Source organism: Myotis lucifugus, unplaced genomic scaffold, assembly GCF_000147115.1.
Source record: "Myotis lucifugus unplaced genomic scaffold, Myoluc2.0 scaffold_2, whole genome shotgun sequence".
NCBI classification, from domain to species: Eukaryota; Metazoa; Chordata; class Mammalia; order Chiroptera; family Vespertilionidae; genus Myotis; species Myotis lucifugus.
In genome coordinates this window covers 17,279,934-17,293,452 of record NW_005871050.1, presented here as the reverse complement: position 1 = coordinate 17,293,452, position 13,519 = coordinate 17,279,934, and the positions used below count along the sequence as shown (strand labels likewise).

At 41.1% G+C, this 13,519-nt stretch overlaps 1 protein-coding gene across 3 annotated transcripts; it reads right to left on the bottom strand.

Annotated features, from left to right (window-relative positions):
• Positions 1-338: 338 nt before the first annotated feature.
• Positions 339-13,491, bottom strand: NKRF (NFKB repressing factor). Of its 3 annotated transcripts, XM_006082174.3 has the most exons (4): positions 12,833-12,968; positions 11,121-11,235; positions 4,376-4,506; positions 339-3,312 (listed from the first exon to the last, which is right to left on the bottom strand). In XM_006082174.3, the coding sequence occupies exons 3-4, from the start codon at positions 4,488-4,490 to the stop codon at positions 1,352-1,354; spliced, it is 2,076 nt and encodes a 691-aa protein (XP_006082236.1). In that variant the 5' UTR covers positions 4,491-4,506; positions 11,121-11,235; positions 12,833-12,968; the 3' UTR covers positions 339-1,351. The 3 variants fall into 3 exon arrangements, with proteins under 3 accessions (XP_006082236.1, XP_006082234.1, XP_023614191.1); XM_006082172.3 differs by lacking the exon at positions 11,121-11,235 and having other exon boundaries at positions 12,833-13,491; XM_023758423.1 differs by lacking the exons at positions 11,121-11,235; positions 12,833-12,968 and adding an exon at positions 4,660-4,678.
• Positions 13,492-13,519: the final 28 nt, after the last annotated feature.

Below are 13,519 nucleotides of genomic sequence, written 5' to 3'. Positions count from 1 at the left end.
TGCTGAATGTTTTAAGATACTGCAAACAACCTAATTATGCTAAATATTTCATTGGAGGTGTTTAATATTCACTTCTGAATATTAGTAGTGTGAATATTAATACTTGATTTATCTGAGATACAAAAACATAAAATTAAACAGCCTGAGATTTGGTTGCAGCCAGCATATTGGTCCATAGGAAAAACATGAGTGACTGATGAGCCGTTCCTCTCTGCTAAGTCATTACGTTCATCCACATGTGCTCTGGTGTTGAAATACTTTGTGCAAACACCACTTCCCCTCTCCAGATCCCCAAAGTGTCGCTACTAGGCTACTGCCCAGAAATAAGCACACCACCATTTTGATCAACTTTGGCTCCTTTTTATTCAGGAAGCACACACATTCTTTTTATATACTTTCTTTTTACATTCCAGAAATAAGCGAAAAATAGCTGTTTTAAATATGTTACAAAGTTGGCTTTTGAGCTTAATAAGCTTTTTGAGAGAGTGACCAGCCAACAGACCTTTTCATCAAAGCACCAATGTATCTTCAGTCTTTTACCAAGTTCTACTACAGCTCTGGCCGCCCTGGATGCGCTGTACATCCAAACTGCGTGAAAGCTACAATGGAGAGTTGCTGTGAGTCTCTGCAAGGCACCAAGAACAAACAGTTCCAGCTTCCTTTCTTCAGGTTAAACCAAAGTCTCTGAAAGTTTTCAAGTGCTCTCTCAAGTAGTGCTCGTTCAGCATGAAGACTAGAATTTGTTAAAACTGATAGATCACAAGGTACAATACACACTTCCAATATGCTGAAAACCACATGGTAGAAGTTATAAATAAGCCAACACTAAATTCATTTTAAGAAAGTTTTACATCATTTAGTCGATAAGGACATTTACACGTACAGCACAAGTTACTGTTAAACATTCTATAACTGGATTCACACAAAGATGAAAATAGATAATACAAAATGATCTGACATTTTAAGTCTGGAATTAAGTTTTATTGTAGTTAATTATCAACTTCACATATTGTTGCGGGTTGCTGTGCTATGCCCTTCAAGATGGGAATTTCTTTCTCAGGGTGAAATTTCATTTGGATATGCGCTCTTGCTTTGTACAAACTACTAAAATCTGAGGGACACAGCAATATCAAAGACACAAATGGTAACTGCACAAAAGCATCTGCTGGATTAAGCTAATACAAGTGGACATACTTTTTCAGGTTCCAATATCTAATAAAGCTCTATATGAAATGAACAAGGTGAAACATCTTAAGAATGAATATACTCTGCAACTGGAACATGTAGCATTTCTTTAATTCACAGATATGCCTCATTAGGGAATTCATTTACAAAATAAATTAGTAAGATCTCAATTTGCTTGAGGCATCACAAGCTCATAATGCCCCACTTGGCCTTCCTGTTTGAGCTGATCTAGTAGGTCTTCCTTCCGTCTTTTTCTACCTACCACCAGGTACCTGTCATGGCCTACCCCATGAGACTTACTTTTAAGACCATACTTCTGGGCGATTTGATGTATTTGCTTCCGCTCGTCGTTAGTCAGCTCTGTAGAGAAAGTCAAATCGCTGTGGCTCTCGGAGCGGGCGTAGTTTCTGATGATCTGTTCAATATCTCTCTTGGCAATTTTATTTACCCTTTCTACATCAAGACCAAGCCCTTCCCGCTTATGCTGCTCTTTGACAGAGATTGGCTCCCGAATGCCCTCACCAGATTTACCTAAACCACCACCCGTCCAACCCATCTTTCTCAGCAGCTGATTCCCTATGTTATCTTCTTTGATTTGTTGCTTGTAAGCCTCCTCTGCTGAGCGGCCCTGAATTTCATTTCTTGAAATCACATCTTCAATAGCTCCTTTCTTCAAGTTGTTAATGACAGTCGGCTGGGTCTTCTTGAGGATTTTCACAGCTTCCCCAGCAGCTTCGTATTTGACAGTTTTCTTCACCCCAACTGCTTCTGCAATGACTTCACTCTCCAGAATCACCTTGCATTTCCATCGGAGGCCTGTCATTCTTTCATAGACGTATTCAACTGTCATTCGGTTAAACTGAGCTGTGTCGTTCATCGTGCACACAGGATTTGAAGAATTCTCATAAACTACAAGATCCTTTATATCTTTCTTCTTGCCAGATCCCTTGGGTGAAGAGCCTGCTTGGCATTGTGAACTTTTGACAGATGGGTAAGTGGGTTGTGTTTTTTGAAGGATTTTCAAAGCCTCATCAGCAGCTGCATGTTTACTTGTTTTTTTGGTTCCATAACCTTCAGCTAAGCAATGATCTTGCAAAAACACTCGACAACGCCATGTGCGGTTTGGCATCATCTCATATTTGTATTCAACTGACATTTTGTTGAATGAGGCGGAATTGTTAAGGATACCAATAGCATCGTTTGCATTTTCTGTAAGGACAAAATTGGTCCAGTGTTTGGCAGAAGCATTATAAATTGGCTGCCCAGAGGCATCCTTAGCCAGCACCACCAGCTCTTCTGGCGGCTTCAGAGCTGGAGGAAAGTCATACGAAGGCATGCCAATCTGACACACCACAAGGTCCTCTCCAAATGTGTGTTTGAATTTCCGCCGGATAACCCTAACTTCAATACGCTTCTGCAAGAGTTTTACAGCTAGCTCAGTAGCTCGATCCCTGGACCCATTCTTGCTGCCAGCATACCCTGTAGTTAAGTAGATATTTTGGCATCTAACTTCACAAGCATAACCATCTGTCAGAAGTTTTTTATTTTTGGGGATGTCAGCAGGGGGGATTTCTTTTAAAGGAACATATATATACTCAGGATTTGTCTTACATGCCTGAATACAACGAGTTAACATGTATGTATAATTAATTTTATCAGATCCGGAAGTCATCTCTGGATTAGAAAGGTTGCTCCAGATGGTCGCTGTTAATTTTTCAATAAAATACTGCTTCTCGGCTACCACTGACTCAGGAAATGTCTGTGATAGTGAAGGCTCAGGAGCTGACTGCAAGTTTGCCTGCTGTGCTGTGCTGCTTGGGGCAGGGTTCCCACGGTCAAAATACATGTTGGATGTTACAGGCTGGTCTTTTGTGAAAAGAAATCCTGCTGAATCACAATACTGAGAATTCCCATCTTGTGCACTGAAAGAGTCTTGAGTATAATCTTGGTAGATGTTTCTTGGCATTCTGGCAAAATGTGTTTGTTCATTTACCTCTTTTGTTTGAGAGCCATAAGGATCTTCCTGTCTTTCAAAATCTTTTGAACTACTAGCTACAAAATGTACAGGCTCAAAACGAGGTCTCACATGGAATTTGGAACCGGCTTGCTTTTTAGGAGGATTTTGACCTATAGAATGAGTGAAATTTACAATTCATTAAAGAGGGAATATTTCAAAAGAACCAAGCAGGAAAACAGTACCAACTGTATAATTTGCAAGCTGCATTGTTGGTACAAGATACTTTCTATCACAAAAACTTCAGATCATTGAGGTGACGGCAGTCAAATAGCAATGTAAGGTTCTAGCATAAGTGGGGCTGATTCCTGTCCTTTTGTGTGTAAGGGAAGGAACTTGATAGAAAATACGCCATTGAATCAAGTATGCAGGTCACCGCCATGCTCGATGTTAGTTGTCTTTGCATCTAATAAGTTAAAGCACAGGAGATGTGTACAGACTAAGAAGTTGTTCCAGTATTAATCTCATACCACCTGTGCTGAAAAGCTCCCTTCTTAAGGACTGCAAATGGAACAGATGGCTCTGCTGCAACACAGATGATGACCAGAGGCATTTACAAAGCTTCTCTCTTTTGTGTCAGAGGTGAGTGACTCTGTGATGGCGCTTTACACGTAGTTGTGACTAAAACTCAAATAAAAATAATTCTCAAAAGATCCAAAAGGTTTTCAACTTCAAAATCTTAGTTCTGACCTGTTATGCACCAAAGAGTGTTTGCTACGTTTTATTTCTAGAACAAGCAACAGCTGGAAACTAATGTTTTATGAGGTATATCAAATTTAAAGCTATGGAAGAACTCTGATGAAGCTATACCAGACACTAGAGCTTCCTCCCTACAACAGTATTCAGTAGAAAGCTGGTTCATCTTGGACCCATCCAAGAGGATTTAGTTACTTAGATGCTCAAATGATCAGAGTATAAGGTTTTTCTATTTAGAGGGAGGTTCACGGCATGGACTTTAAGGATAGCATTATAGTGTGACTTCAGTATTCTTAGTCTTCAGTTCTATTTAGCATCCTCAAAAAAAAAAAACCCAACTGTGCATAACCAGAAGTTAAATTTTTTTTTACATTTGTGTAAGATCCAATGTCATGAATGTTCTACCACTCATATTGTTTAAAAAAAAAAAAGGCCATGTCGTTTCTTCAAATCCCATTTTCCAGAAACAAGTATACTCACCATCATATGTTGAGAGGTGACGTTTATGACCCTTAGAAGGTTTGGACAGCATCAGATCATATGAAGGCATCTCCCCAATATCAATACCTTCAGCCATTTGGAGAATTTTTTCCATCAAGCGTGGGCTATACCTATTTAAATTAATATAATCTACCATTAAAACAGATAAGAATGTAGTCTTTTAAAAAGCTTCTAAATGAGCCAATTTTATAATTGTTCCCACGGGACATTTTTAACAGAGTATCTTGGCTACAAAACTGAAGAATCTGCCCTAAAATACTTACCTATCAAATGAGTAATTATGGTACTGTCATTTCAAGCCATATAAGCATATAATCAAGAAATTTAAGCCAATATCATCAATGAATCCACAAACAAGTGCTGGCAAGGATGTGGAGAAAAGGGAACCCTCTTGCACTGTTGGTGGGGATGCAAATTGGTGCAGCCACTATGGGAAACAGTATGGAGGGTCCTCAAAAAACTAAAAATGTGCCTGGCCGGTGTGGCTTAGTGGTTGAGCGTCGACCTATGAACCTGGAGGTCATGATTCAATTCCTCGTCAGGGCACTTGCGGGCTTGATCCCCAGTGGGGGGCATGCAGGAGGCATCCGAAAGATGATTCTCTCTCATCATTGATGTTTCTATCTCTCTCTCCCTCTCCCTTCCTCTCTGAAATAAATAAAAATATATTAAAAACAAACAAAAACAAAAACCTAAATATGTAACTGCCTTATGACCCAGCAATTCCACTTCTGGGAATACACCCAAAGAAATCTAAAACACTAATTCAAAAGAATATATGCACCCTTATGTTCATTGTAGCGTTATTTACAATAGCCAAGATATGGAAACAACCTAAGTGCCCATCAATAGAAGAATGGATAAAAGAAGTGGTGGTAAATATATATAGGATGTCCTCAAAAATGTATACGCACACTTTGAATAATTATTAAGGCAGTGTTTATTAAAATGCATTTCATTTTCAAAATTGAGCTATGAGCTGTTAAAGTATGTATACATTTTTTGGGACACCCTGTATATACAATGAATATCACTCATCCATAAAAAGAATTAAAAGTTTACCATTTGTGATAGGATGGATGGACCTAGAGGGTATTATGCTAAGTGAAATAAGTCAGACAGAGAAAGACAAATACCGTAAGATTTCACTTATATGTGGAGTATAAAAAACAAGATAAATGAACAAACAAAATTGAAACAGACACAGACACACTGAATGGACTATTGGTTGCCAAAAGGGAAGGGCGTTTGGGAACTGGGTGAAGGAGGATGAAGGGATTGAGAAGTACAAATTGTAGTTACAAAATAGTCATGGGAATGTAAAGTACAGCATAGAAAATGCGATAACTATGTATGGTGCCAGGTGAGTACTTGAAATATTTGGGGGAACATTTTATAAAGTACATGACTGTTTAACCACTATGCTATACACCTAAAACTAATACAAAATAATACTGAATGTGCCCGGCCAGCATGACTCAGTGCTTGAGCGTCAACCTATGACCCAGAAGGTCAAGGTTCAATTCCAAGTCACAGCACATGACTGGGTTGTAGGCTCTGCCCCCAGGGTGGGGCGTGCAGGAGGCAGCTAATCAATGATTCTCTCTCATCATTGATCTCTCTCTCTCCCCTGTCCTCTCTGAAATCAAAAAAATAAAAATACTGAATATAAACTATAATTGAAAAATAAAAATTTAAGTTCTTTTAAAAAAAGAAATGTAAGCCCGGCTGGTGTGGCTCAGTGGTTGAGCACTGACCTATGGACCAGGAGGTCATGGTTCGATTCCCAGTCAGGACACACGTCCGGGTTGCGGGCTCAATCCCCGGTGTGGGGCATGCAGGAAGCAATTGATCAGGGATTCTCTCTCATCATTGATGTTTCTATCTCTCCCTCCCTCTCTGAAATCAATAAAAGAAAAAAAGTGTAAGCCAATACCTTATCTTTAAGTTTGAATTGAAAGTATCCATATAAATTCATGATTTATTTTTCCTCTATCATATATGTATATTATATGCAAATAATCACATTGATATATTTATCAAAGTACTGAGAGTGTTAAGAGCTGCTGGGTTGTTAACATCCAGATTGTGATCTCTATCATTTCCATGAAAAAGAATCAAGAGTCCTTAGAGAAATGGCTGATTCCAAGTCTGGGGCAAGAAATGTATAAGATGAACCTGGCAGATATTCTTGTGCCTGAAAACAGGGAAGCTGTCAAAGACTTCAGGAATTAGATCAAGTGGACTCAGAAGCCAACTTGAATAGCCTCCCACTGGCAAAATAAGCCAACTTGAGTATCAATAAGAACAATAATAGCAGTGGATTGAGACACATCAAATATGTTAAAAATCCATTAGCTCAAAAAGGTACTTACAAACTCATTATTGGTCACCTTTGGAGGATGGTAGGAAATCAAGTCATTATTAAAAAATGGGTAATATTAAGGAAGAAACCAAGTATTTATTTGGCATTTTCCATATAAATTATACCTCAGAGCAACTAAAGAGTTGATGAAGAAAATCTCTGTTACAGAAGCAGCCCAGCTATTAAGTGTAGGAATGAAAGACTACTACCATTTTGCAACCCATAATGCAATAATAAATGATCATCAATGGCTGCTAAGCCTATTAGGTGAAAAGTTGATGGGGAAAAACCCAGAAATAGACCCGCACAAACATGCTCAACTGATTGTTAACAACACTGCAAAAGCAGTTCAACAGAGGAAGGACAGCCTTTTCAACATATGGTACTGGAGCAAGTGGGCATCCACAGGCAACAAACAAAACCTCAACCTACACCTCAAACTTTATACAAAGATTAATTCAAAGTGCATCACAGACCTCAATGTAAAATGTAAACCTATAAAAGTTGTACAAAAAAAAAAACACGGGAGAAAATCTTCAGGATCTGGGCCAGGCAAACAGTTCTTATACCTGACACCAAAAGCATGATCCATAAAAGGAATAGCTGATAAAATGCACTTCATCAAAATTAAAAACTTTTGCTCTCAAAAGACCTTGCTTGTTAAGAGGATGAAAAGCTACAAACTGGGAGAAATATTTGCAAGCCACACACTTGACAAAAAAACTAGTATCTAGCCCTAGCCGGCTTGGCTCAGTGGATAGAGCGTCAGCCTTCGGACTGAAAGGTCCCGGGTTCGATTCTGACCAAGGGCACATGCCTGGGTTGCAGGCTTGATCCCCAGGGGGGGACGTGCAGGAGGCAGCTGATCAATGATTCTCTCTCATCATGGATGTTTCTCTCTCTCCCTCCTCCCTTCCTCTCTGAAATCAATAAATATATTTCAAAACAAAACAAAAAAAACTAGTATCTAATAGAGATGCCTCTCAAAACGCAACAGTAAAAAAAAAAAATCATATTTAAAAACAAACAAAAGATATGAACAGAACATTTTACCAAACAGGAAATATAGATTGCATATAAGCACACTGAAAACATCATTAACCACCAGAGAAATGCAATTTAAAACCACAACAAGATATGACTACCCACTTATCACAATGGCTAAAATAAAAAATAGCGGCAACACCCAATGCTGGCAAGGATGCAGAGAACCTGGATCACTTACACATCGCTGGTGGGAATGTAAAACAGTCTGGCCACTCTGGAAAATCTCCAGCAGGTCTTTAGGGTTTTCAAAGGTAGCTTACTATGTACCAAGCTTTTGGAAATCAGGATGCTATTCAACTGTCCCACCATGCCTAGCACATAAAAGATGATTTCTAATGGACAAAAAACATCTGAGTTCATGAACTTACATTCTTGAACAAAAACAGGTACATGTAGGTGCATATTTATGATATATAATGGCACCTGAAATTTAATAAATATTCAGTAATAGATGCTTTAAAATATTTTTTAAATATATTAAACCAGGTCTACTAAATCCAAGTAAGAAAGCTGAAGTTTGAAAACTCAGCAAAGATTAAGATGGCCAATTATAAAATTACTAAAGGCCCGGTGCACTAAATTCGTGCATGGGGGAGGGGGGTGGGGGGGAGGTCCCTCAGCCCTGCCTGTGCCCTCTCACAGTCTGGGAGCCCTCAGGGGATGTCCAATTGATGGCTTAGGCCTGCTCCCCCTGGCTTGTGGCTGAGTGGTACTCCCCCTGTGGGAACACACTGACCTCCAGAGGGCAGCTCCTGCATTGAGCGTCTGCCCCCTGGTGGTCAGTGCACATCATAACGACCAGTCTTTCCACCGTTCAGTCAATTTGCATATGAGCCTTTTATTATATAGGATTTATTCAAAACCATTCATAAGACTCCTAACATATGTGAATAACAAACAACCAGATTATTGATAAATCTTTTGAACACTCACACTTCCACTTCATTAGTGGTGACTGATGCCCTCTACCTACTGTGGGCAAAGTTAGTTTTACAGCATGAGCCCATTGGCATCTGCAACAGCCTCACATCAACAAGGAAAAGAAGAGACAAATAATCAAGGTGGAAAAGCTGGTTGCATTTTAAGATATATCTTCCTGATTAATTAATATCACATCAAAGATCAATAGGCCAGAATTCTGATTCTAATCCTGTCGATGAAGAATGATTGGAAAACTGAATGCTCCAGTTGACCAAACATTCTGCTTCATTAAATACATATACATTTATCCACAATTTAAGTACATATTATGCAGATCCCTAGGCATTCATATGAATAATTATTTAAGTGCTACAGATGTAACTTTTCATTAGCCACAAGATTTTTTTTTTTTGGTCAATCCTCACCTGAGGATATTTTTCCATTGATTTTTAGAAGGAGTGGAAGAGAGGAAAGACAGAGAGAAACATCAATGTGTTTGGTTGCCTCCTGCATGTGCCCCAACCAGGACCCAGGCCAGGGAAGAGCCTGCAACCAAGGTACGGTACGTACCCTTGACCGGAATCAAACCCAGGATCCTTTGGTCCCCAGGCCAATGCTCTATCCACTGAGCCAAACCAGCTAGGGCACAAGATATATTTTAGAAATGGCTTGCAGAAAAAAGTTCTTGACAGATTGTTTTCTTTTATGAAACAGAAATAATTTCAGCTATTTTGAGCTTCCTAATTGCCTAGACCAGTGGTTCTCAACCTGTGGGTCGTGACCCCTTTGGGGGTCGAACGACCCTTTCACGGGGTCTCCTAAGACCATTGGAAAACACATATATAATTACATATTGTTTTTGTGATTAATCACTATGCTTTAATTATGTTCAATTTGTAACAATGAAAATACATCCTGCATATCAGGTATTTACATTACGATTCATAACAGTAGCAAAATGACAGTTATGAAGTAGCAACGAAAATAATTTTATGGTTGGAGGTCACCACAACATGAGGAACTGTATTAAAGGGTCGCAGCATCAGGAAGGTTGAGAACCACTGGCCTAGACTATGATGGAAAAATGATGAAAAGGCAGACTGGAAAACATTGTTTTATTTTATCCTTTATTATAAAGCAGTGGCTCTCATAGTGTAATCTCTGGATGGCATCACTTGATGGCATTACCTGCAACTTATTAGAAATGCAAATTCTGAAATTCTGGGGCCTCACCTCAGACCTATTGAATCAGAAACCCTGGGGATGGGGCCCAGCAATCTGTGTTTTAAGAGGCCTGACTGGTGATTCTGATGCCTGCCTATATTTGAGAACCACTGTTAGAGTTAAAGAGATACAGTATTCAAACTTGTACCTTGAAAATCATTACCACCAAAAAATGAAACATGTTTTGCCTTCCTGCACATGTGAGCCCCTCCTGGCTTGGTCTTATAATTAAGAAATTTTCAAGATATCCTTAACCTAGGAGTTGATACAGTTGATACCTAGAACTGAAACAATACAAAAAGTCCTACTAGATGGGGAAAAAATGCAACAAGTTCCCTTCTTGCTATTATTAACAACCTGTTCTAAAAGTCAAGGGTGGACTGTAAAGTTTAGAATAGGCGCTTTCGCCGTGTATTCTGCAGTTCCCTTGAAAGAAAGAAGAGTCTTCTGTCACAAAAAAAGACCATAAAACAAGAGCTCTGCCAACATCAACATTAACAAGTACATAGATTTTCTCCACCTGAAGATGACAGCTAACATAAAGCCTGCCTAAAGTGGAAGACTGCACTTGGTTCCTAGCTCCCAAAATTCTTTATTGCCTCTTCTTTTTCCTATATCTAAACTAGATATAATGCAAACATTACTTTTCTGTTTTGGTATATTTTTTGGTGTGTTTTTTTTTTTGAGGATATTTTTCCATTTTTAAAAAGTGGAAGGAAGGGAGACAGAAACATCGATGTGAGAGACACATCGATGTTTTTTATTGATTGGTTGCCTCCTGCATGCGGAGGGGCCATGGATGGAGCCTGCAACCAAGGTACATGCCCTTGACGAGAATTGAACCCAGGACCCTTCAGCCCACCTATGCTCTAACCAGTTGCTCTAACCAGCTAGGGTTGTTATGCTATTTGATAATGTTATGGCAACTTGTGTTGACTGAACTGACTTATGTCACATGGTGACTATAGTATATATACTATACACAGGTGATGTGCTTTGGCAAGTGCACATACACATATAAAATACTCTGAAAGCTTGAGCTTTTAACACTGATTACCATTGGCCTGGCTTGTGTTTTTAATGCCCTCCTTATGTATAAGGCTGCTGTTTTTGGAATGAAATCCTGAGGCATAATAATGAGGTGGTCTGTGTGTGTCAGTTACTTGCTTTCATTCCTGGTCCATCCTTCCCAAATATAGCAGCTGTATCTCAGTGGAAAGAGTATCAGAAGACTGTGGGACCTTGGAAAAGTCACTTAACTTCTTGGCCTCCATTGATTCAGCTGTAAAAAATGAGACACCACCTAATTCCCAAAGCTGTTGTATTAAGTGAGATACATAAATTTTAAAATATTTTGTACATTATAAACCTATATTTATCCATTTATTGAGCAGCCATTACACAGAAGGCACTCTTCTAGGCACTGAGAATAAAGGTGTGAACAAGAAACCATAAACCCTTTCCCCAAAGGAGCTTACATTCTAGTGGGAAGGTAAGATTTATTAACACAAAGGATAGATATTATCCTACCATGTAAGATATTTTTTAGGATTCAGATTCCCCATGGCCTTCTGTAATATTAAGATCTATGATAAAGGTACATTTTTAACTGCAAAAACAACATTATTAAATGAAGGTCAATTAGATTTTTCTAACTTGATTAATAACTGAGGCTTCCCCAGTTGTAACCAGCTCCTCCAGTGAAATAATCATTATCTCTGGAGGCAGAAATTAAACTAACCTAGAGAAGATAAAAAAAACACACATTAATTTTTGTGATGAGTTCAAAGTATCACACTGAATACCATGTTCAACAATTAAGGGTAAGGGGGACAATCCTATTTTTCTGTATCTGTTAGTCATTTCTGGACCTGAATTGACTGAATTTTATCTGATAATTTTCCAGAATATCTCATCCTTCGCTAATAAAAAATTCACTATGAGGCAAGAGTCAAAAAAAGCCTCTCAATCGATCAAAGGAATGATTAGTCTAATATAAGACCGAGTTGGGGGTTCTGAAATACAGAGGTCCAAGTAGTCCTGTTTAAAAAAAATGCGTTGGAACCATACTGCAGTCTCCAGTCTCCATCAAATGCAAAGAGCTTTCAAAGAGGCCTGTTCAGAATGCGCACTAGGTTTTAGAAAAGGGGGGAGGGGCAAACACACACACATAAAAGCACACCTAAAATCTCACCCAATGCTAAATGTTAATCCTTCTGATCATAATTAAGGTGAAAGGAGGGCAATCCATTTTTATAGTAGATATATCCATTTCTTTGTTTGCTTCCACACATATTATGCTCAAATCTACAAGCAAGGCGGACCCTGCGGCTGAGACACCTCATACAAACCGCCTTTCCAGGAGGAGACAGTAAAACCCAGCTGGGGGGGGGGGATGTTGTTTTATTTAATGGGGATGGAAAGACAGTGGTCAGGAGACCAGGATTAGAACCGCAGCGCCCCCACCCCCGCGGACCCTAGAAACCGCGACTGTAGGATGTTCTCTGCGGATACCGCATCCTTGGAAGGTCCTACGCAGGTCTCAGGTTCTGCTATTTGTCATTTCCCACGCCCTCCAGAACCATCACTACAATGTTCACCTCTATAATGGTGATGATTCCTCTTCCAAGCACACCTCAATCTCCATTCCTGGTCTTGGAGGGGTTTCTCCCGCGACCCTCCGCACCCTTCTAGCCGTTATGTCATCATCCCCTGCCACCTCACTCGGCCAACCCCCTCCCCAGGACAACAGTGTCCTCCAGCATTTCCAAATCTCCAGCCTCTAAACCCTCGTCTGTATCCTGCCCCAGTCCCTGTCCCAATCCCCATCACCGTTCCCCTACCCCTGTTCCTTAACCGGATCCGCGCACCTTCCTCACCTGCAGCCCAGGAAAACGTGGTTGGTCCAGGCGGCGGAGAGCGCTAAGAGCTGGTCGAGGGCAGCCCCGGGATAGCTGTGCAGGTGCCGACAGATGAAGCTGCGTCGCAGAGCCCACTGCCAGTCACTTTCGTGGCTATAGCGCCACTGCTCCAGCACTGGATCAGGCGGGGGCGGCGGCGGCGGGAGGGGGAGCAGCGGCGGCGGCGACAGGAAGTCGCCCCCCAACAGCAGACGTCCGCCAGCCATCTTCTCCGCCCCCAAGCAGGGCCACCAGGGATGAAGCCAACTACGGACCTGGAGCGAGTTGGATCGGGGGCCAGTGGGAGGGGCCGGGTGAAGAGGGGCGCGCCGTGGCGCGAAGACCAACTCGCAGGGGACTAGGGTGTGTGCTTGGAGGGCGAATGCTAAAGAGGAAAAGGAGCTCAGGTCCCGATGCCAGGGCGCGCGCCTGCTGCACTCCAACTCGTGGAGGAGCAGGAGAGCGCCCAATGCAGTCCACGCGCGTCGGAGACGCCGAGCCAGGCCCCGCGCTCCGCACTTCCAGCCACCCGCAGACCCACGCTCAGCGCGGGGAGGAGGGGGAAAGACACCAGCACGCTCTGCTCCCCCTCCTCTGAGTTCCTGCCTACCTACCCGCGTGCAGCCCGGCGGTAGCGAGCCAGTGCGCATGCGCTGCGTGTGATCC

Bases quoted from the DNA above. Each gene is read 5' to 3' on its own strand.
- NKRF (XM_006082172.3), bottom strand. From the start codon at position 13,080: ATGGCTGGCGGACGTCTGCTGTTGGGGGGCGACTTCCTGTCGCCGCCG. The intron at 4,507-12,832 runs GTGAGGAAGGTG...TAATTTAAATAG, and splicing joins CACGTTTTCCTGGGCTGCAG to GTATAGCCCACGCTTGATGG. The intron at 3,313-4,375 runs GTGAGTATACTT...CTCATTCTATAG, and splicing joins TCACCTCTCAACATATGATG to GTCAAAATCCTCCTAAAAAG.